General features: G+C 46.7%; 6 protein-coding genes across 6 annotated transcripts; 4 read left to right on the top strand and 2 right to left on the bottom strand.

Annotated features, from left to right (window-relative positions):
- Nucleotides 1-983: 983 nt before the first annotated feature.
- LACBIDRAFT_297379 (uncharacterized protein) lies at nt 984-2246 on the top strand (the record flags this gene model as incomplete). Its single annotated transcript, XM_001880967.1, has 9 exons — nt 984-1089; nt 1141-1265; nt 1321-1449; nt 1502-1539; nt 1593-1669; nt 1719-1801; nt 1856-1870; nt 1927-1995; nt 2052-2246. 9 exons carry the CDS (start codon nt 984-986, stop codon nt 2244-2246), a joined length of 837 nt encoding a protein of 278 aa, XP_001881002.1.
- Nucleotides 2247-2978: 732 nt separating this feature from the next.
- On the top strand, nt 2979-3658 carry LACBIDRAFT_297378 (uncharacterized protein; the record flags this gene model as incomplete). Its single annotated transcript, XM_001880966.1, has 2 exons — nt 2979-3480; nt 3537-3658. 2 exons carry the CDS (start codon nt 2979-2981, stop codon nt 3656-3658), a joined length of 624 nt encoding a protein of 207 aa, XP_001881001.1.
- A 410-nt stretch (nt 3659-4068) lies between these two features.
- Nucleotides 4069-4527, bottom strand: LACBIDRAFT_297377 (uncharacterized protein; the record flags this gene model as incomplete). The annotated part of the gene is made up of 2 exons (XM_001880751.1): nt 4069-4397; nt 4452-4527. The coding sequence occupies 2 exons, from the start codon at nt 4525-4527 to the stop codon at nt 4069-4071; spliced, it is 405 nt and encodes a 134-aa protein (XP_001880786.1).
- A 2329-nt stretch (nt 4528-6856) lies between these two features.
- On the top strand, nt 6857-8542 carry LACBIDRAFT_327096 (uncharacterized protein; the record flags this gene model as incomplete). Its single annotated transcript, XM_001880965.1, has 6 exons — nt 6857-7024; nt 7558-7670; nt 7816-8019; nt 8072-8233; nt 8370-8432; nt 8524-8542. The coding sequence occupies 6 exons, from the start codon at nt 6857-6859 to the stop codon at nt 8540-8542; spliced, it is 729 nt and encodes a 242-aa protein (XP_001881000.1).
- A 6116-nt stretch (nt 8543-14658) lies between these two features.
- LACBIDRAFT_297375 (uncharacterized protein) lies at nt 14659-15751 on the bottom strand (the record flags this gene model as incomplete). The annotated part of the gene is made up of 3 exons (XM_001880750.1): nt 14659-15150; nt 15195-15590; nt 15719-15751. 3 exons carry the CDS (start codon nt 15749-15751, stop codon nt 14659-14661), a joined length of 921 nt encoding a protein of 306 aa, XP_001880785.1.
- Nucleotides 15752-16889: 1138 nt separating this feature from the next.
- On the top strand, nt 16890-17964 carry LACBIDRAFT_327093 (uncharacterized protein; the record flags this gene model as incomplete). Its single annotated transcript, XM_001880964.1, has 2 exons — nt 16890-17219; nt 17419-17964. 2 exons carry the CDS (start codon nt 16890-16892, stop codon nt 17962-17964), a joined length of 876 nt encoding a protein of 291 aa, XP_001880999.1.
- Nucleotides 17965-20130: the final 2166 nt, after the last annotated feature.

Below are 20130 nucleotides of genomic sequence, written 5' to 3'. Positions count from 1 at the left end.
CCTTCCTAGTGGAGTGTCTAGAATCGGATAAGTTCGTTAGCCCTAGTTTGAAAAACTAGGAGACTAGAAATGACTAGAGTTACTAGAAATGCTAGAATTTACTAATTCTAGCATTTCTAGTGAGATGTCGTCTTGCTGATGTGGTACTGCCAGTTGGGTTTCGGCAAGTTCTCACCATTTGAGTTCACTTGACGCTCAAATCTTGTCCGCACCTCTTGAGTCTGGGCGAGATTTTGGCACAACCAAGGAATTCACCCACACGAATTCCTTGTACATTTATTCACTCCCTTCGCATAGTGCAACAGTTATCTTATCAATCAATTAGCATAAGTAGCTACAACTCAAGCATGATGTGGCAATGAAAATTTTGTGTGTTTAATGCATGTAATGACTCTTGTAAATTGTATCTACGTGGAGCTGAACATTTGCGAGCGGCGGGATAATACAGGAGGGAAACGGAGAAGCGATCGCGCTAATGCGACGAACGCGACAGACGTTTAGTTGTGGCCCCACGTGAGAGCCTCAGCGGCGTTTTCCGAGGGAGCCTCAAGGCTTTACAGTGCTTTGCATTGCCGTCTGCACAAGGGAGTTTCGAAAACTCTATTTGGTTTTGTATTTTCGTCACAGATTGTCACGTATCAGAACCAGATCTGAGCACACAATTTGCACACAACCAACTCCCATGGCGCCATAAGGATCAGATGTGATGCGCACATGGATTACCATTTGGCATGGTGGGCATCATCTCTCAGCACAAGAGATTTTAGGCCTTGTTGGATGAAGTGGTCTGTTTCTCCCCGCTTTGTGGCAGTCACGGTACAACACATACAAACAGGTTTTCCAAATTCCGTTGTGCAGACGGCAGTGCAAAGCACTGTAGGCCCTTGGGCTCGTGGCCAGGTCAGCGGGCGGTCCGACATTCTGGCGGCCTCTGCCGCATCGCATTCTCTCTTGCTTGTCTCGCACCTACAGCGATAAACCACATGCCCTTCTTTGCCCATGCATCAGGTTTTACCATCAAAGACGGTCATATCTATGAAATTGGTGGGGACGTCAACATCCACTTCGCGATGCCTGCAGAATCTATAGGTTGGTTCGGAATCCAAATGTTTCAATGATTTTATTGAACGAAGTGTTTAGTGCCCATTGCAACACAATTACTGGGGAAACGGAAAGAGCGTGATCTCGACAAAGGTGATGCGGAAGCAGATGGACCCAGAAAGAGACTTAGAGAAGCTCACGATGAAACTTCGGACGGCCTGATGGTTCGCTTCCTGTCGTGAAACATTCTCCTTGACGGATTTCTTTTCCGTTTCATAGATTGTCCATCCAAAGGACATAGACTTGCATAGACAACTAACAAGCGGTTCCAACTATCGCACACACTCGGCGTTCTACGGAGGGCGCGTTGTGGCGGTCAAGGTTTTCGATGGTCCTCACGCCAAGCAGGTAAAAAAATTCTCATTTCACTCAAAGGATGTATTAAGCGTAACTCTTGCAGAGTTGGAAGCTCAATCTTACACTGACTAAAAACTTTTTGTGAATATCATCTACGATCTTTCGTATCTTCCAATGACTTGCTCAAAACCCAGCCATTCCAATGTTCCAAAAATTGTTGGGATTTCTGATGAAAACATATCAGAAACTCCATTCATTGTTTTTCATGGAAGTGAGTTTCTTGCAATCTCTTTAACACATTATACTCATGGGGATATCAGTACCTGACAGAAAAATGAATTCGTTGTTAGCTAGAGCGTTGCGCACCGATCTGAATAAGAGTGTTCAGTTATCGATGAAAACGGTCAGTTACCTTGTTGGCGATGGTGATATGGCTTAACCACGCAAATGACACCAGGTCAAAGGGCTCGCGGTATGGATGGCTCTGATTCAGCTATGGCTTGTCTGAAATATGTTCTGGTATACTAGGCAGGACTGAGTTACATGGAATCTTGGAACCTTCTATCGAAGGAAATGGTTAGCAATCTGAAATGGGAGGTGAGTTTATAAGGTTAGCCTTTCGCACTGAGAAGACTCTTACTTTTGAGGATCAGAACTTCGACATCTTTGCTGGTGGCAGCGATGAGCCAGTTCTTTCCATTCACTTACTGGATACCACTGCTCGTGGACCCCATCCAGCTCCATCTTTTTACCATCCACAAGACTACCGCGGTGGGACCGAAATATTGAGCGGGCTCTGTCAGAAAGTTTGTACTCTTTCTAAGATAGATGAACCTATCCATCGCTGAGACAAGTATCTTCTCCCACTTCAGCTGTTTTCGGAGGTCAACTCCATCCTCTATGGTACCGTATTCATTTCCATTTTTTTTACCGCCACTGAATTCAATGACAGACGATTCTCCAGAAAGGGAACTCGACGCCGACGACTTCGTCGAAAATTACTCAAGTTCAAGGGTCGTTCAAACCAATCGGGAAGGCCACTCAAACGTCGCCGGGGACGTTTCGAGCTCGACGGAAGTGGGAACATCTCATAAAACTCCTCGGCGTGAAGTGCGGTGGAAACTTGACAAGAGTGCAAACAATCGAAGCCTCGAGTCTATAGTGCGCCGTTTCGAGGACTACTTGGACTGCGTTTCGGCATCTTCAGCAGATTCTCCCCTGCGTCGTATCACAGCATCACCTCATAAATGGGTTTCCCATCGTTGTCCTGGGTATCTTCGCGAGGAGATAGCCCTCACAGCAGATGTGTCAAGAAGCGTTGTTATTGCTCACCAATACCCCAGTCAAAGCGAGATTTGCACAATATGTGGCCAGCTTGTTCAATATCCTAGCAATCCAGTGTGTCATCCATTTTCTGCGCAGAGTTGGGCTACTTGGCAACGTGAGTTTGATCATTTGCGAGGCTAGTATTGGTATGTACCTGATCATCTTCGTCTCTTCTTGTTGCAGCCGGTTCAGCCAGATCAAGATCAACAACCACAGTCGTTAGCGCCACCACGAGCAGTTCCAACGTCTTGTCCATGCAACCCATCTCGTTTTTGGATTCTCACTCCCTTTCGCAATCCTCGTCCACAACGGACAACCATCATTCTCAATCCCCTCTTGATTTTTCAATCCCAATTTTATCCAATGGCGATGGACGCGTTGATCGTATGATACCACAGCAGGAGGATTTCTGTTTTACGCAGAACATTGGTGTCGCTTTACAGCCTTTGCCCACCATGCCCGATGATTATTCTCAATCTTATCCTACTCGTGCAATTTCAGCATCACCTCCTCGCGTTGTTAGTCTTATGACGCCATTGCCAGAGAGCGCTGATTTTACGCAGACCAATGCAGGTGATTCTGCTGTCACACATATGGCCCATCCGGAAGGGCCACACTTGCCTCCCGTACAGCGGCTAAAGATAGCCACTCAAGCAGTCAAGACAGCGTCTAAGCGGCGCAGGAAATCCGCAGTCACGTTCATGTGCGACTGGCCAGGATGTGTTGACACTTTCACCACGAAGCACAACCTCCGCAGTGGGTGAATCTTCTATTAATGCTGTGCCTTTTTTACTGATCCCCCATCTTCCTAGATCATCTCATTTCACACCTTGGCATCCGAAATTATCAGTGCGATGTTTGCAAGCGCACTTTCGGCGTCGCGCACGTCCTCACCCGACATCGCAAGAAGTGTCATGCCGCTGACAGCAACTGATTTACGTGGAGATATATCTATTTGTGCCATGGCTTCGTTTTCTCATTCTCATCTTGATAGATCTCTTCTTATACACGTAGTTTATGTTGTTAAAGTACTCGCCTTATTCTGACCCAATCCGGACTCATCCATCAAACTCCCCTTCGTCCACCCTCTAGTATTTAACATAGTGAATTGAACCCGTTAGAGACTGGTTCGAGTCTATCAAAATCCAGTGTACAAAGCAAAGGAACGCGCGAGGTACTTCAAGTCGCGTATTTATTTATTTTGATTGTCGAGTTTCCTGCAAGGCGCCTACGAAATCTGACAATTATATATTAAGCCTACAAGCCTTGAAGCAAAGGGGTGTGGACACAGTCTACAAACGTCATTGTAATCGAAGTAAGATGTTGCGTCGACTCGTATGCCCATTACAGTTGTCTACTTGTAAGCCCATTTTGAATTGAGGTTGCCCAACCGTCCGTCGCCTCTTGTAGCCTTTTCCCCAGACATATTCTGAAGCATGTCGACAGTAGTAATAAAACGAGTTTCTCCAAACCTTTTCTGTTGCACAACGATACAGATCTAGACACGCGCTCGTTAGTCAATTTTCTAATCAGGTCTTCTTCGCCAAAAAGCACCAGGTAAGCCGCCAGCTTCGGCTGAAGCTCAATGCACTGGGCACTGGCGACGTCAAGCAAAGTATTATGCTCAGTTCGGCCTTCAGCAGGAACATCCACAGGAGCCATGGATGGGATAACTATGATCCTGGTAAGACTCAACAAACCAGTTGGCACCATCAGCAAAGACGTACTCGTGGTCATGACCTCTTGCTCTACGTTCCGTAGGAATTCAAGTGCCTTCTCAAGGTATTCCTTCGTGATTTGCATCGGTTGGATTACTTAGTGGGCCTGGTTGCGGCAACCCTTGCTGCAGGTGTTGAAACCGAAACCAGGACGGACAAGATGAGACACACACACACAGAAAAGAGAAGCGACACACCAGAAAAAAGGCGACACATCGTCCCGAAAAGCGACACATTTGATGCCAAGAGTGTGGTTTGGATTGGCTGGTGTCTCGAATCTTCGTCGCGTACATAGTCTCCCAAGGGCCAATATGGCGGTTGTTCTGCACATTTAATCCCCGCACGCAACTTTCCGAGCGCGCACGCAACTTTCGACCAGCGCGCAACTTTTGGATGCTAAATTCGGTTGTTTGGTCTAGCATTTCTCATGCAACGTCATCCAAGTAATCCTCAACATCGTCCCGAAGTCTCTCATCGTCGTTGAACACGGCAAGCTCACATAATGTACATCTATTTATTGCCTAAATCTTCTTTTCTCTGTTTCAATTTTAAAATAGTACGTAGAGTATCATTGCAGAATCTATTGTATCAAATACTTTGCATTGAAACTAAGGTACGAGCTCATTGTGCTTGACAGCGAGCGGCATATGTCCGTCAACGTGTGACAGTATAGAAGGTTGACGTTGCAACATGAGAAGTGGTGGTGCACAATGTCGGAGATTTATTTCTTTTGTCACAACCAGCCGAAATTGGGACGGCATTGAATCGGTATTCCAACCAGTGCTAACCGTTGAAAGTTCTTTATTTTTCCATTTTTTAGCCCAAAATTGGCTACAATCACGCCGGAACTCCCGTTGCCACCTGTTGCAACCAGGTTGCCATCCTGGATGGGACCAAAATTGTAACCAAAAACTCTTTGGTTGCTCTTAATTATGACAGCAATTTTGATAGGAACGTCCACAACAAGTTAGAACCGGTTGAGATGCCAAATTAGAAAACTCCGACAAATCCTCGGTATGTGTGACGACCAGTGACATGCTGTGACAGAGCGTCACAGGCCCAATTTCTTGAGACATTGACCTTGTACTCTCTACAACACCAATTCAATATATATTTTGCAATGGGTTTGACTGAATTAAGTGAATGAATCCATTCAGAGAGTTTTCCATGTAGCAATTGCATTTATTGCTCCAAAAATGCGAAATCAGTCTGTTTTCCCTGCCAAATCAGGCAGTCTGAAGAGATTGGAATATAACTTTTCAACAACAGCATGTATGAAAATGATTTGCAGACGGATTTTACTTAGAATTTAAATTCCAATCGATCTACGGGTCCAGAAATTTTATTTGTGGCCCCTGTGCTGGGATACCCTTGAAAATTGGTACTTTAACATGGTTAAAGGCTAATAATTAAATTTCTGAACCCGTAGGATTGGGGTCACATAGTAATCGATGATTTCGTCTCTGCAAACCTAAGCCCAAATCCTATCCATTGTGAAGCTCTATAGCTTGAGAGGCAACCTTGTGCCAATAGGTGCTGCATAGCCACCAAAGTAGAATATACTGCATATTCTTATACATTTGAATAGAGAATATCTATACAATTCTGGTGCACTTTTCCTCTTGTAAATCGGTGGAAAAATGACTGAGCTACATCGTTTACAAGTTTTGGCTATCTATAACTGGTGGCCAAAACAGGCACCTTCCCGATTTGGCGGACTGGTGATGCTTTTCCAGATAGCTCGAACTTGTAAGCAATGTAGCTCAGTCATTTCTCCACCGATTTACATGAAAAAAATGCACCAAAATTGTATAGATAGTCTCTATCTAAATGTATAAAAGTATACAATGTATCTGATTTTGGTGGCTATGCAGCACCTATTTATCTAAGGTTGCCTACTTGAGCTATCAGCTTCACAATAGATAGGATTTCGGCTTAGGTTTGCAGAGACAAAATCATCGATTAGTATGTGGCTTTAATCCTACGAGTCCAGAATTTTAATTGCTACCCCTTAACCATGTTAAAGTGCCTATTTTCAAGGCTATCTCGGCACATGGGCCACAAATAAAATTTCTGGACTCGTAGATCGATTGGAATTTAAATTCTAAGTAAAATCCTCCTGCCAATCGTGTTTATACGTGCTGTGGTTGAAAGGTTATAGTCCAATCTCTCCAGAGTGCCAAATTTGGCAGGGAAAACAAGCTAATTTCGCATTTTTGGAGCAACAAATGCAATTGCTACATGGAAAACTCTCTGAATGGATTCATTCACTTAATTCAGTCAAACCCATTGCAAAATATATATTGAATTGGTGTTGTAGAAAGTACAAGGTCAATGTCTCAAGAAATTGGGCCTGTGACGCTCTGTCACAGCATGTCACTGGTCGTCACACATACCGAGGATTGTGCACCACCATGAGAAGCGATCAGGCGGAGTCTCAATATCCTTCTAAGGTAAATTCCATCATCAGGATCGGAATTATCGGCTTGATCATTGCCAACTACCAAATCCGGTACTGGTTCTCACCATATCCCCCGAGCCACTGTTACTCTCAAGCATTTTGTTATTTATGCTGTAATTTAGTGTGTCATGTATGTTATTTGATAGAAAGGTAGTATAATAGTATAGCAATGAGAATATAGGGGCACTTTACATGGGAGATGGTGCATGGAGAGGGGTGGAGGAGCATACTACTCATCAGTTACATCACCAGTCTTGCCAATAACCTTCATTACTACATATAACAACTGATTCACATGCTACAGGATACCCTTTGGTCAATTTGAAGCAAGCAGATGGCCTGGGGATGACTATAAGAATTAATATGAAGGAGATGAATAGAAATCAGTGAAATAGATAAAAATTATATGAAGTGGTAGAAGGTAGGGCTGGGGTAGCTAGAGGGTGGTTCAAAAGGAATTACATGGAAGAGTTGATGCCTTTACATAGTTGGAAGTTGCGCCATGCGGTCAAATTTAGCATCCAAAAGTTGCGCGCTGGTCGAAAGTTGCATGCGCACTCGGAAAGTTGCATGCGGGGATTAAATGTGCAGAACAACCGCCATATCCCAATGTCATCCATCAAACATTTTTCAACCTGCATGACGCCTATATAGGCATACATGCCTTACTCGTCTACCATTCAAGTTCAAATAATTCACTATTGTATTGGGCTTCGGAAATTCAAAGGAACAAGTTTTTTTTTGAACTTGTTCTGTGTAATCAGAAGGTGGGCTAAATGACATTTCGGGTAAAGCAGGTAGGTAAAATATGTATGATAGAGAGTGATAACCCTTGTGCCCTCATCATGCTTGCCTTCTCAATGGGTGGATAAATTTCTCGGGGGTGTGGGGGACATGGCACACTGTCATCAGGCTTATCTCGTGTTCACCAGACGTTGGGCCGGTCCTGGCATTCTATGGTTCACCACAACAGCAGCAGTTGGCAGATAATGCCACTGTCTGTGACGGGGTTCACCACGGAACTGTTGTTCCTGCAGTAGTCGTTTTTCCACATGAGCGTCGGGCCTTCATAGCGTTCACCGCGTATGGTCGTCAAGATGGGCTGGTGCTTGAATCGTGAGGTCCCCGATCTAGTTATTGTCCTTGCTTGAAATGCGGGTTAGTCTAGGGTTCGGGTTCACATTTTCGATGTAGGACTCACCTCTTCCCCTAGGACCTATGCCTTTGCTCCCTCATTGCCTCTCCCTACAGCCTCCCTACATCTCAAGTTCATCCCCACTGTTGGTGTTACTGGCTTGCTTGTCATTGAAAGGTCGGCCCACATCCCTCAGTGAGGGGAGGGGCAGGAAGAAGGGTAGGAAGAAAGCACAGGGTGACGGCTACGAGCATGGGCAGCAATGGTGGTGGGGGAAAGAGAGCAACGTGGTGGGTGAAATGGGAGCCATCATGCATCACGCTCGTTACAGTGACAATTCACGAACACAGCATTGTTACACACTCAAAAACCTTGTGCGACACACTGCTCCCTGGTGTGTCGTTGCTCAGTGTGTGTGTCGCGATCCTCATCTCTGTGTGTGTGTCCCTTCTTGTACATCCTCTGTTGAAACAGTGGATTGTCAGGAAAACTATTGCCTTGTAAGCAAGGGGTACGCAGAAAAAAATCCCTGTACACGGGGTTGTTTTATTATGATAAGGACTCATAGACCCACCCCCCCACCCCAGCCTTCCTAAAAAGGAAATAAATCACATGTTTACAAATTTATTTCCATGAAATTATGAGCTGCACTTTCAGTATGTTGTGTCCTGGTTGTGTCCAGTTCTTCTCGCCGGCAAAGCTGAGTCCTACAGAAATTTTGCACTCCTGACACCAACGAGTGCTTGACACATCGTGCTCGGTAGGTCCCTATTGATTGTTTGTGGGCCATCTCTCTGAATGTACAGTGACATACCTTTAGGCCTTTATGCGCTTTTGGCATATTGGATGGGGACTCTATGGAGAGGATTATCGTTTCGATGAGCTTTTGCCAATTTATATGAAAACATTGACTCACTGTGTGTGATGACGCTGCCTAGCATGACGCCATTCAGGCAGCTGTGCTAATGTATAGCCATACATCCAACTTGAGAAGGCCAGAACGAAATGGATTGGAAATGGAATCGATAAGCGCCAAGCCATGGTTTGTTGATCGTTAAACTGACGTCAACATGCCAAATGCGGACAAAACATGCATTTAGGCTCACACAGTCATTGCACAGCTCTCAGACCATGTCAAGAATGATTGCCAGTTGACGGCCATCCTCTGGAGGCATTAAATAGAAAGATAACAGTACAAAAATTTTAATTCGGGTAAGCCTTCACCTACCCAATGCCCCTCCCCACCCCATATGCTGGCAATCACCGGTGCATACCCCTTGCTTGTAAGGGGTCTAGCTCAAATGCAGCAGCTGGGTTTTTCTGAGCAACTGGGCCCTCCAAATGCAAGCTGTCGGCCAGGTTCTCCGCCAGATGGTCTGTCTGATCCCCCAATCCTTGAGCATCATTCAGTCGCAGGAGTTGACACTGTTGGTGTGCAAACGGTTTTTGGGTCCATCCGTCCATGGTCCATTTTATCTCCACAAGCATCTTCTGAAGCATGTTGAGGGGAACAATAAAGCGATTTACTCCATAACTTTTCTGTTGCGCAACGATGCAGATCTACGGTGACTGGTTAGATGAAGACTGGGGAGACAATTATCATCACACACAATGGCAGCCATTATCTTTATCAGTTCATCTTTGCCAGTAAACACCAAGTACATCGCAAGCTTCGGCTCAATCTCTAGACACTGGATATGGAGGGTGTCGAGCAGACTAAGATACTCAGTTGGGTGTTCCACAGGAACTTCAACAGTAGGCATGGACAGAATAGCTATGTATACTCGTAAGAATTGGCCCCAACTCCCACAACCTACAATCACTCACTAGTGGTGTTGAACCCTCGCTTGAAATTCTGTACAAACTGGTGCGACTTCTCTAGCATTTCTTTCGTTGGCCACATACTTTGCATCGGCGGGCCTTGTTGCGGCAATCTCTGCTGGGGCTGTCGGCTGTCTGAAAAGTTATTGCCTTCCAAGAGGTTGAGCCCGTTCTGTTGCTGTAAAAAATGATGATGTCCTAGTGAAACAGCTGAATTTTTCTGAGTGGCTGGCCCCCTGAGTGGAAGTGGAAGTTGTTGACCAGGTCCTCCACCACATGGTCCATTCTGATCACCTGATCCTTGGCCTCTGCTGCGCTGTTCAAAAGTGGGATCACAAGGTGATGGTAGCAACAACAAGGGGTCGCTGAGGCGAGGCGAGCCCCAAATTTTTAGGCTGGAGAGTGTAAGCTATTGATGAGGTGTTGATGTTGATGTGGGGTGGTGGTGGTGAGAGATGATGGAAGCAGGAAGCATAGAAAAATTGTCAACGGCGCCCCCGACGTAGTCCGATGGCAGCAAGCTGCTGTTCAGTGCGAACAGTTGGATTGTCCCTTATGTAGATCTTCCATGCTTGAGAGGACCATCTGCCGAGGGCTTGAATGATGTCTTCAGATAGCCCGAGGCTGGCATAGAAAGTGGCGCCGCCTGCACGAGGTGAGTGCCCTCCGAATTCTCAATTGAGTACAGCGAAGAAGCGAGTGTCGAACTATGACCGAGTAGGGTGTGAACCGTCCTCGCATAGAAAGAGAGCTAGGCATGCATTGTGAACGGAATCACGTTGATCGACATATTCTTGAAGAAGTGCAACAGGGTCGGCGACTTCCTGTTGTGAGAATAAGATATCAGTACCACGGTAAAATGGGTCTCCCTTATGATAAGGGAGGTGATACTGAGCTCTTCCTTGAGAAAATGTTAGGGAAGAACATTTGATGATCTTCCTCCAGTCGAAAAGCTCTTTTGAGTTCTTCTGTACCAATTCACCTGAATGATGGCAAGCGTAGAAGAGGCAAGAGAGGATAGTGGCGAAGAGGAGGTCATTGTAGGACCCAGAACCACGGGCAATAAGTAGAAAAGTTTGTAAGTGTGCAGGACGCAGAGGTAATTTGCGGCGGATTGGGTTGGCACAGATTTTCTTTGATCCTCGAATAGTTGTGGTGATGAGTGGGTGAGCACAATTAGCATCAAAGTTAGGATATAGATCAGATAGAAAGTGCCTGACCCCTGATAAATATTTAGGACCAGAGGCAATAAATTGGGAGGTGTACGCAATGTAACGAGCTAGTGTTTCAGGAGTGGGTTCAATGGAGAGGTGATGAGCCATGCAGAAAGAGATGTAGTCATGGGCTCCTGTAGCGTAGCCTTTTACCGTTGACTTCTCGATGGCGTTGACCTGTAAGTGAAGCACACAATTGTCAAGATCGGATAGCTTCATTGTTGGGCGAGTCCGGCACGATGGCCTAGACCCGCCCAGGGCACTCAAAAGCACCCCCTCCATCACGCCGGCAGGAGGTCCCGTGGTGGGGAGAAAAGGCAGACACGGTCATGAGGAAATTTTGCACGATATTCGTCAAGCAAAAGACGTGAGAGGAGGTCGGCTCAAATATTTTCTTTGCCAGGGATATGTCGAACACGAAGGTTGATTCCTGATTCGATAATGATGCCTGCTATTGCCATCAGTGGACCATTGTGCAGTGCTTCAGAAACACGTAAGCTGTTGAAGATGGCGACTGAATCCAAGCTATCAGTATGGATGAGGAGATGGTGAGGGGGTGAAGGGAATGAGGCGACATGGTGGATGGCTGACATGATAGCCACCATTTCCAGGAAGAAAATGTCGATTTTCAAGCCTGGGGGACACTCCTTGATCCCATACATGAAGCCTTGATTTCCATATACAAAGGCCATGCCAAGAGTTAGGCTGGCATCAGTCCAAAGTTCCAAATCTGTGGCAGTGTCGTCCCAGATACCATCGTCTAAGAAGCGGACACCAACCGCCTTTGGGATGATGCTGACGAGCCAGGAGAGATCAGAAATAACTTCTGCATTGAGGTGTACAGCCCCGAGAGGACGAGTTTTCCCACTGGTTTTGTGGTAGAGAGCTGAAAGGGCAGGACAAGCCCATGGTAGCACATTTAGGAGCCAATTAAGGTGGCCGGCTAGTCGTTTCCATTCACGAAGGATTGGTTTGTGATTGGGTGTGGACAAGAAGATGTTGATTTTATCGACGATGTCGATGAGGGAGCTTGGAGGAAGAGAGAGGGAGCCTTGGTTGGCATCAACCCAGAAGCCGATGATTTTTAAGACGCTCCCATGCTCTTGTTTCTTGTCCTCGAAAGGGCACTGGATCGCTTCCCAAAATAAGAGAAGTTGGACCTGTTGACATGGACGAAGCTTCCCGTGATACATGATTAAGTTGTCTTCAAAGTCCCAACCAAAGAAGTCATCCATGTAAACGTGAAGGCTGAAGATCCCTAGTTTTCGAATAGCCAACCAGCACAAAAGTCCGGAAACGGCACACCAGCAACGTGGAGATGCACGGTTCCCAAAGACCAGACGACACATGATGTAGAGTTTCCCCTTGACTACAACAACTTGACGAAGTTGCCATAGAGGGTGTGCGGGCAGGTTGAGAAAAGCAGATGCGATGTCTGACTTGAAAGTTATGATGCGATGACCTGGGTTGTCTGTGTGGGAATCGCGAAGAGATTGCCCGAAGGGGTGCATGTCGTCGTAGCAGACTTTGGCTTCGGATTTTGGAATACCATTGTTTATTCCAGAGCCTGAGTGGTCGGTGATGACCCGAGCTTTGCCATTCTGCCAAACGACGAACATGGGGGACATTTTCATGCCTGGCAAGAGTTCAGAGTCTGAAAGCTCGTCAGACCAGCGACTGGCTGCTCTTTCTTTGTCTCGAAAGTTGCAGATGGCATTGAGATCACCTTCATCCGTGGAGTAGTTGTCAATGACTTCCTCAAGTTCGACTTTCCATTCTCCATCATCGAGAGGCCAGAATCCATCTCGAAGGCCCGTCATGACTGATTGGACAAATGGTTGATTTGGGTGATCTGTGAGCATGGACTCGAGTTTATCGACATTGAAAGGTGTGTCGACTTTTACATGATCTTGCATAGCAAGGAGGGATGCTTGAATCTTTTGGTCTTGCAAAAGGTGAGCAGGTGGTGAAGGAAGAGGAGGCACAGATTCAGTGTAAAGGGCAGCAGGGGATAGGTGTTTATTGGTTGAGTTAGACCATACATAACGATGTCAGAAGCGAGGTACATCTATGAGTGGGGTATCAAGCTTCCGTTTCAACCCTGAGTTGATAGTCCTAGGCCCTTCCCTTGCCTTTGCTGCTCTGTGAGTTGCCTCCGCTAATTCCTTTTCTTTGTCGAGCTTGGAAGAGAGTATTGCAGACAGGTTCGTCTTTTGCTTGGTGTTGGCCTTCACACTCAGAGCAAACCCCGTGCCTGCGCCCATTTGGGCAAGGGGCGTCGCAAATGCCCATGTTCCAATTCCGGCAAGGAATTGTCGAACACTTTGAAGGAGAGCTTGGCGAAGGCAATGGGTTAGTGCGCTTTTTGGAAGACGGGCTAGTGCTTTGGAACATGCGTGCCAGAAGTGGCACATTAAGTTGAGTCTGATTGTCCATGCGGAAAGGACTCTTCGCGTAGCTGTCATGAGCTTCGACATCGAAAGCAATGGCAATCGATGGGTCGTGAGGTACTGCACGAAACAGGTCAGTGACCATGCACTGGTAGCTTTGAAGCTCTGAAGACCAGTGATGATAAACCAGTACAACAGCTGAGCTCCAAGCTCCGAAGACTCAAAGCCATTCGGATTCGGATCAAAGAGGACGCTTAGTGGAAGCTTGCTCCTTCTTGATGAGTGCGTAGCCTCCGCCGAAGTCTCGAGGCTCGTCGTTGTGGTCATATCCTTTGTCCATTGAAGCGAAGAGTTTCTCAAAGTCGACGAAGTGGTCCTGGATAACCAAGCGCCAGATAGAGTGGGGAATGGGATCAGCGAGCGGCTGTACCTGCATGAGATTGACAAGGGAGTCGATAGTCTTGTCTGTCCCGATTGCCTGCCATAGTTTCCAGGTCTCTTCGATGTGGGGATCGGATATTGCAGAAGTCAAGAGCTCCGCCAGATGCAGGGCAAGAGCGAGGACAGTAGCAGGTAGGGACTGGGGAGCTGAACGTTCAACTCCAAGTAGTTTTGCGAGATCTTCAGCTGAGAGAAGGGTAGTAGTGTCGTTGGAGACCTGTGAGCTCGCCAAACGAGAGAGCTTGGCGTTGAGGACAGCCCACGTGGTGGTGTCAACCGCTGTCTGACGATCAGCGGCTTCTCGAACACGTACTTCTTCCAGGAGCACGTTGCGCCGAGCGCAAAAGTCGATTGCCTGAGCCTTGTCAAGACCTTCAGGAGTCGATTCTCAGACTGCTTGTTCTCCAGACTGAGTGTCTGGCAGCTCGTCAGTCTCTCTTTCCTTCTTTTGCTGCTCCAGCCATTGGGTAAGTTGTTGTAGATAGTCTTCGCCCTCAGCTGGAGAAGCGCCTGTGTCTTGGAGACGTTTTGCAAAGTCTGAGAGGGCCAACCGTTCTTCCACAACATCGGAAACAACAGCCTCGAGGGCTTGAGCGCGTTGCTGAGTTGCTTCAGTGCTAACATCAGTCATTGAAAGGAGATGTTGAGCGAGGAACTCGAATGGCAAGGGGTGACTTAAAGAAAGGAGGTTGGATGGCGAGGGAAGTGAGCAAGGAGCCAAAGAAATCTGAATAGATTAATCTGGCAAACGAAGTCAAATGAGAAGTGATAAGAGCATGTTTATGATAAACAGTAGGCAGAGCCTAGAGTAGAGAATCACTGTGCTGGATAGACGTGTCTGGTTTGTTAGGCGGAACCGGCTTTGGAAAGATTTCTGATCAGCATAAGTCCGCTGCAAATTGGCTCGATTTGCTTCCACAAATGTGATAATTTTCTCCAGAACCCCACGTTGATGCAATTCAGAGACTGACATGTGAGCATAAGTAAGAACACTTTGCATCAGCTGAGGCGACATCTGCAAAGGATTCCTAGGTGTCTGCGCCTGCGCCTTCAGCTGTGCCTCAGCCACTGCGCTTATGTAGTAGTGGTCAAAAGCGGCTAGGAGCTCTTTATAAATGTGGGCAAGTTGCTGTGCGACTCCAGGTCCAGATTTTGCTGGTTCCGTTTCAGTTCCATAAAACTGAACAAATCCCATACGCCCTCCAATAACGTCCCAAAGCGCTTTCTGTTCCACCTTGAGGAAAATCTGTAAGCCATACACTTTACATGGTTAGGGAAGAAACAACGCACCTTACTGACACCGAATTCAAGCATCACGTTCCTGTGGAGCCGATAAAGGTCAACTGGCCTATTGTCAATTTGTAGCTTGCGTATGTTGACATTCAAGTTCTTTTTGACGCAATAAGCTCTAAATGCTTGCTCAAAGCGGGTTTTGTCCAATGGTGGAGGAAAGGGATTCATCCCTGTCTGGCCTTGTTGAACAGTCGCTGCATTGACACTCGTGTTCGGCACTTCTCCTGTTGCTGCAAAACCAATTGACATGTGTTGCGGCTGGTTGGAGGCAGAATCATGCGATCCCTGTCGTTGTTGACTCAGACCAAGATCCCGACCAGATGGGAGGCCAGATTGTTGTTGTTCCTGCCTTTGAACAGGCGCAACATCCTGGCTTCCCAACAGATTGGCAATCTATGAACATAAGTCAGTAAACACAAATATGAATCAAGCATATTATTGAAAGGATGAACAAGGATTAGTTTAAGGGAGTGTAGATAAAACAAGGCGTGGAATTTGTGATCAAGAATTACTAAACATACCTGGGGAGGCATAGTTTCTTGAGAAGCAGGCATAAGGGCTTCTGTGGTCAAGCTCGTTGTCTCAAAGATGACTATGTTCTGAAAACAAGAGGTTAGTCTATGTGACTATGTGGGGTTCACACAGATTCTCCAGGAAACACCTTGGGGCACTAAGTGGTTGGGAGACTTGGGCGTTTGTAAGAGGGAAGAACTTGCTCTTGGGGACTTATAGAGTGTCTTTTGGTGCTCATGATCATGTGTCGTTGGCTCGTGCTGCGAGTCAACTACTTACGTGTCGGCTCTGGCCTCCGGGTGTAGAGCGTCCAATAAGCTTGAATTTCTACGTGGCTGTGTCATCTCCATTTCGGTTGATTTTGAAACTACAGAAGCACACTGTTAATGAGGAGTTGCATCATTCAAACATTCAAGTTTGCGAGAATAAAAATATACCTGCATTCATTGTGAGTCTAAAGTTGTCAAGGTGTGATTTGAAGTTGTCAAGTAGACCGGTGACCGTTCTGTATATGAGAAGTACCTGCGATATACAAGATCGGGAGCCGCAATAGCGGTTTCCACCTTCGGGATGCGCAGTTTCCTCGATCGGGGTCACCTCTCTCGAACAGATGAGGGGGTCACACAGGAGCTGCACGGAGGGGGGGACTGAGGTCCAAACAACCCAGGTGGGAGTTCAGGGATGCCTGAGGGCGAGAGCAGACCGTTGATCCCAAAGAGGAGGAGGGGGACAGGGACCAGAGGGGAACGGGGAGAGAGCGGAAAAAACGGATTCATTCGTGTGATGCTATCTACGCTATCGAGGACTCCGTGAACGCGAATCGCTGGAGAGAGGTTACCAGCCGCGTGACGGAGGTGACGGCGCACGCCAAAAGGGTTGCCAGTGCTCACGTGACGTAACCTGGTCACGTAACCAGGCGTGATACATGCATACATCATATACAGGCTGGTCACGAGCCTAGTTGTCAAGTTCCGTGATGAGTAAGCTCGAGGCACGAGTGCAAAACTCATCTTAGGATAAGATAATGTCTGCGTCAGAACCAGACGTCTCAGTCACCTGTAGATACTAATAGACATCTATGTTTTGGGAGTGCGTCTCCCATCGCTTTCTCTGGTTCTGACACTAAGAAATCATCCGTCGGTCATATCACAATATTTTTTGACTTTGGATCTTCTCCTGATGGCTGACATCCCTACTCCTCCTACTGGTACCTCTTCTACCGCCCCTACTGCTCCTGCCGTTTCCACCGACAATGTTCAGTCCCGTGGTACAACCGACAGCGTGCAGCCTCGCATTCCGCGCACCCACACCTCCCCAGCTATTATCCAGCTCTTGAAGAATCTTTCTCTCACCAATATTCTCCAGCGGAACAAAACGATCGAGGCCGAGAATGATGCCAGATCTGCCAAGACGTTGAATAACGCTCTAGACCCAGCCGCCCACCCTCAACCGGGATCAGAAGTTGCTTCATTGATCACCATTGATCCCGAGGATCTGGCCCGATTAAGGGTCCCTTCCTTTTTTGCTTCCGTTCATGATTTTGTTTACAATAGTCTTGCGAGGCACCTTGTGGATGAAGATTTGAAAGAAAAGGAAGGATGATGACACCATTGCAGAGGACGCAAGAGCCTCCAAAAGGCGTTGTATGGACGGCTCCAACCATGTTGAGAGGGTTGTTGGGGAGCCCATTCCTATTGAATTCCCACAGTCTTTGTATGACACTGAGCATTGTGTTGCAGTTCCCCTTCCTTTCTTCCTTACTCAGAATTTACGGTCCCTTGTTGATGAGGTGTCAACCCTTCCCACTGTCAAATCTAATCCCGCACCTGGAGAAACCAAAGGGATTTATATTCTAAATATAGACAAGCTTTCTAATCGTTTTGGGAAGGAATTGACTCTTACCTGCAGCCAGTGGTCCAAGGCTGCTGCTAATATGTGGAACTTCCAGATCTCGAGGGACAAGTCTGGGAGTGAAGGCGAACATGCCACTTGGTTTGAAAAACACTTTAATTTTTTTAATATGCTGAACAAGAGGGATGAGTTATATGATGCGCGGAAGGTTATGGAACTTGAGTTCCGCCAAGACCACCGCAGCCGTCATCTCAAGTTTAGCGCCACAGATTACGACAGGGCATTGGGCCTTACTGAAGAGACCCACAAGCTGCGCAAAGAATTCCACGACGTGCTGAATTCTTCCCAGGCGGCGACTGGGCAGCCTCCACAAGTATTAGTGACCTTACCCCAACAACACTGAGCCCCCTGACCATACAAACAGGCCATGGTTGATGGTGCCTGCTGATGAGCCGATGTATATGTTGACCCCATCAAAGCTGGCTCGGCCACCCATATCTTCTTGAGGAGTGGTTCTGTGTGCCGGCCGACCAGCCTAATGATGAATTGACCCTGCTGAAATTGCCTTGGATTGTGGGTCAGCTGAATAGCTTTTGATTCCTCACAATATGGATCAGCCCACTTGCTGCACCCTGGCTCGGCAAAGTCAGTTTACATACCCGAGGTCATGAATCTCATTGTGAGCCCCGAGCAGAGATGAGGCCGGCCCCCATCTGTTGCCATCTCCAGCCTGGATATGGCCTGGCCCAGTCGGCACCACACTCCCTACCATTCTTTGGCTTGTCTCCAATTAAACAATTTATGTTGCCATCTGTCCCATGATGATAGCCAGCCTGGCTAACACATGGCCTAACTAAGTTTACTTGTTCATATGTTGTACCAACCCCCCAGTGTTCTTTGCCATGTCCTGCATTCAAAATCACCCTCTGGTTTTATGTTTGCATCAGGCCAGTGAGTACATTAGCTGGTCCTGTATTCTGGTGCAAAGTTACTGAGCAGACAAGGTCATTGAATCTGTATAAATGCATGGAAACAGCCAATCAAACATGTTCAGATGCAAAATAATGGAGCCGACAAGTAGGAAATAGTACAAATACCCGGGTTTCACCTTGAGTGATTGAGCCGATTCCATATTAAATCATTGTGTCTGGGCCAGTGCATTTTTCAGGGAAAGGATGTGTGAGCTGGCACCATGTCCGGGTGAAATTACACCAAGCAGACATGAATTACATCAGTAAAGGTGCACATCGGGTGATGCAGGCATTTAAATCCCAAACTGTTGAAGTACGTTGGCTGGTGCCATGTCCGGATGCAAAATAATCGAGCAAACAAGTGAATGAAATTGGTAAAAATGCCTGGGCTGCACATCGGGTGATATTAAATTGTTGAAGTACTTTCAAAGGGCTGGGAAAACAACCAAGCAGACAAGTGAATTAAATCAATAACATTGCCCAGGCTGCATCTCGCATAATAGAACATGTTTAATATTAAATTGTTGAAGTACTTTGGCTTGTGCCGAGGCTGGGTGGAAAATAACCGAGCAGACAAGTGAATTAAATCAGTAAAAGTGCCCGGGTTATGTCTCGGATAATAGAGCCGATCCAATATTAAATTGGTGAAGTACTTTGGCTGGTGCCAAGGCCGAGTGGAAAATAACCGAGCAGATAAGTGAATTAAATCAGTAAAAGTGCCCGGGCTGAGTCTCGGATAATAGAGCCGATTTACTATTAAATTGTTGAAGTACTTTGGCTGGTGCCAAGGCCGGGTGAAAAATAACCGAGCAGACAAGTGAATTAAATCGGTAAAAGTGCCCAGGCTACATCTTGGGTAATAGAGCCGATTTAATATTAAATTGGTGAAGTACTTTGGCTGGTGCCGAGGCCGGGTGGAAAATAACCGAGCAGACAAGTGAATTAAATCGGTAAAAGTGCCTGGGCTGCATCTTGGATAATAGAGCTGATTTGATATTAAATTGGTGAAGTACTTTGGCTGGTGCCGAGGCTGGGTGGAAAATAACCGAGCAGACAAGTGAATTAAATCGGTAAAAGTGCCCGGGCTGCATCTTGGGTAATAGAGCCGATTTAATATTAAATTGGTGAAGTACTTTGGCTGGTGCCGAGGCCGGGTGAAAAATAACCGAGCAGACAAGTGAATTAAATTGGTAAAAGTGCCCGGGCTGCATCTCGGGTAATAGAGCCGATTTAATATTAAATTGTTGAAGTACTTTGGCTGGTGCCGAGGCCGGGTGGAAAATAACCGAGCAGGCAAGTGAATTAAATTGATAAGTACTCGGGCTGGGTGGAAAACAGCCGAGCAGACAAGTGAATTAATTCAGCAAAAGTGCCCGGGCCGCGTCTTAGATAATAGAGCCAATTTAATATTAAATTGGTGAAGTACTTTGGCTGGTGCCGAGGCCGGGTGGAAAATAACCGAGCAGACAAGTGAATTAAATCGGTAACAATGCCTGGGCTGCGTCTCGGGTAATAGAGCCGATTTAATATTAAATTGTTGAAGTACTTTAACTGGTGCCGAGGCCGGGTGAAATATAACCGAGCAGACAAATGAATTG

This window comes from Laccaria bicolor, genomic scaffold, assembly GCF_000143565.1.
Source record: "Laccaria bicolor S238N-H82 LACBIscaffold_11 genomic scaffold, whole genome shotgun sequence".
Classification (NCBI taxonomy): Eukaryota; Fungi; Basidiomycota; class Agaricomycetes; order Agaricales; family Hydnangiaceae; genus Laccaria; species Laccaria bicolor.
This window is presented reverse-complemented; position numbering and strand designations above follow the sequence as displayed.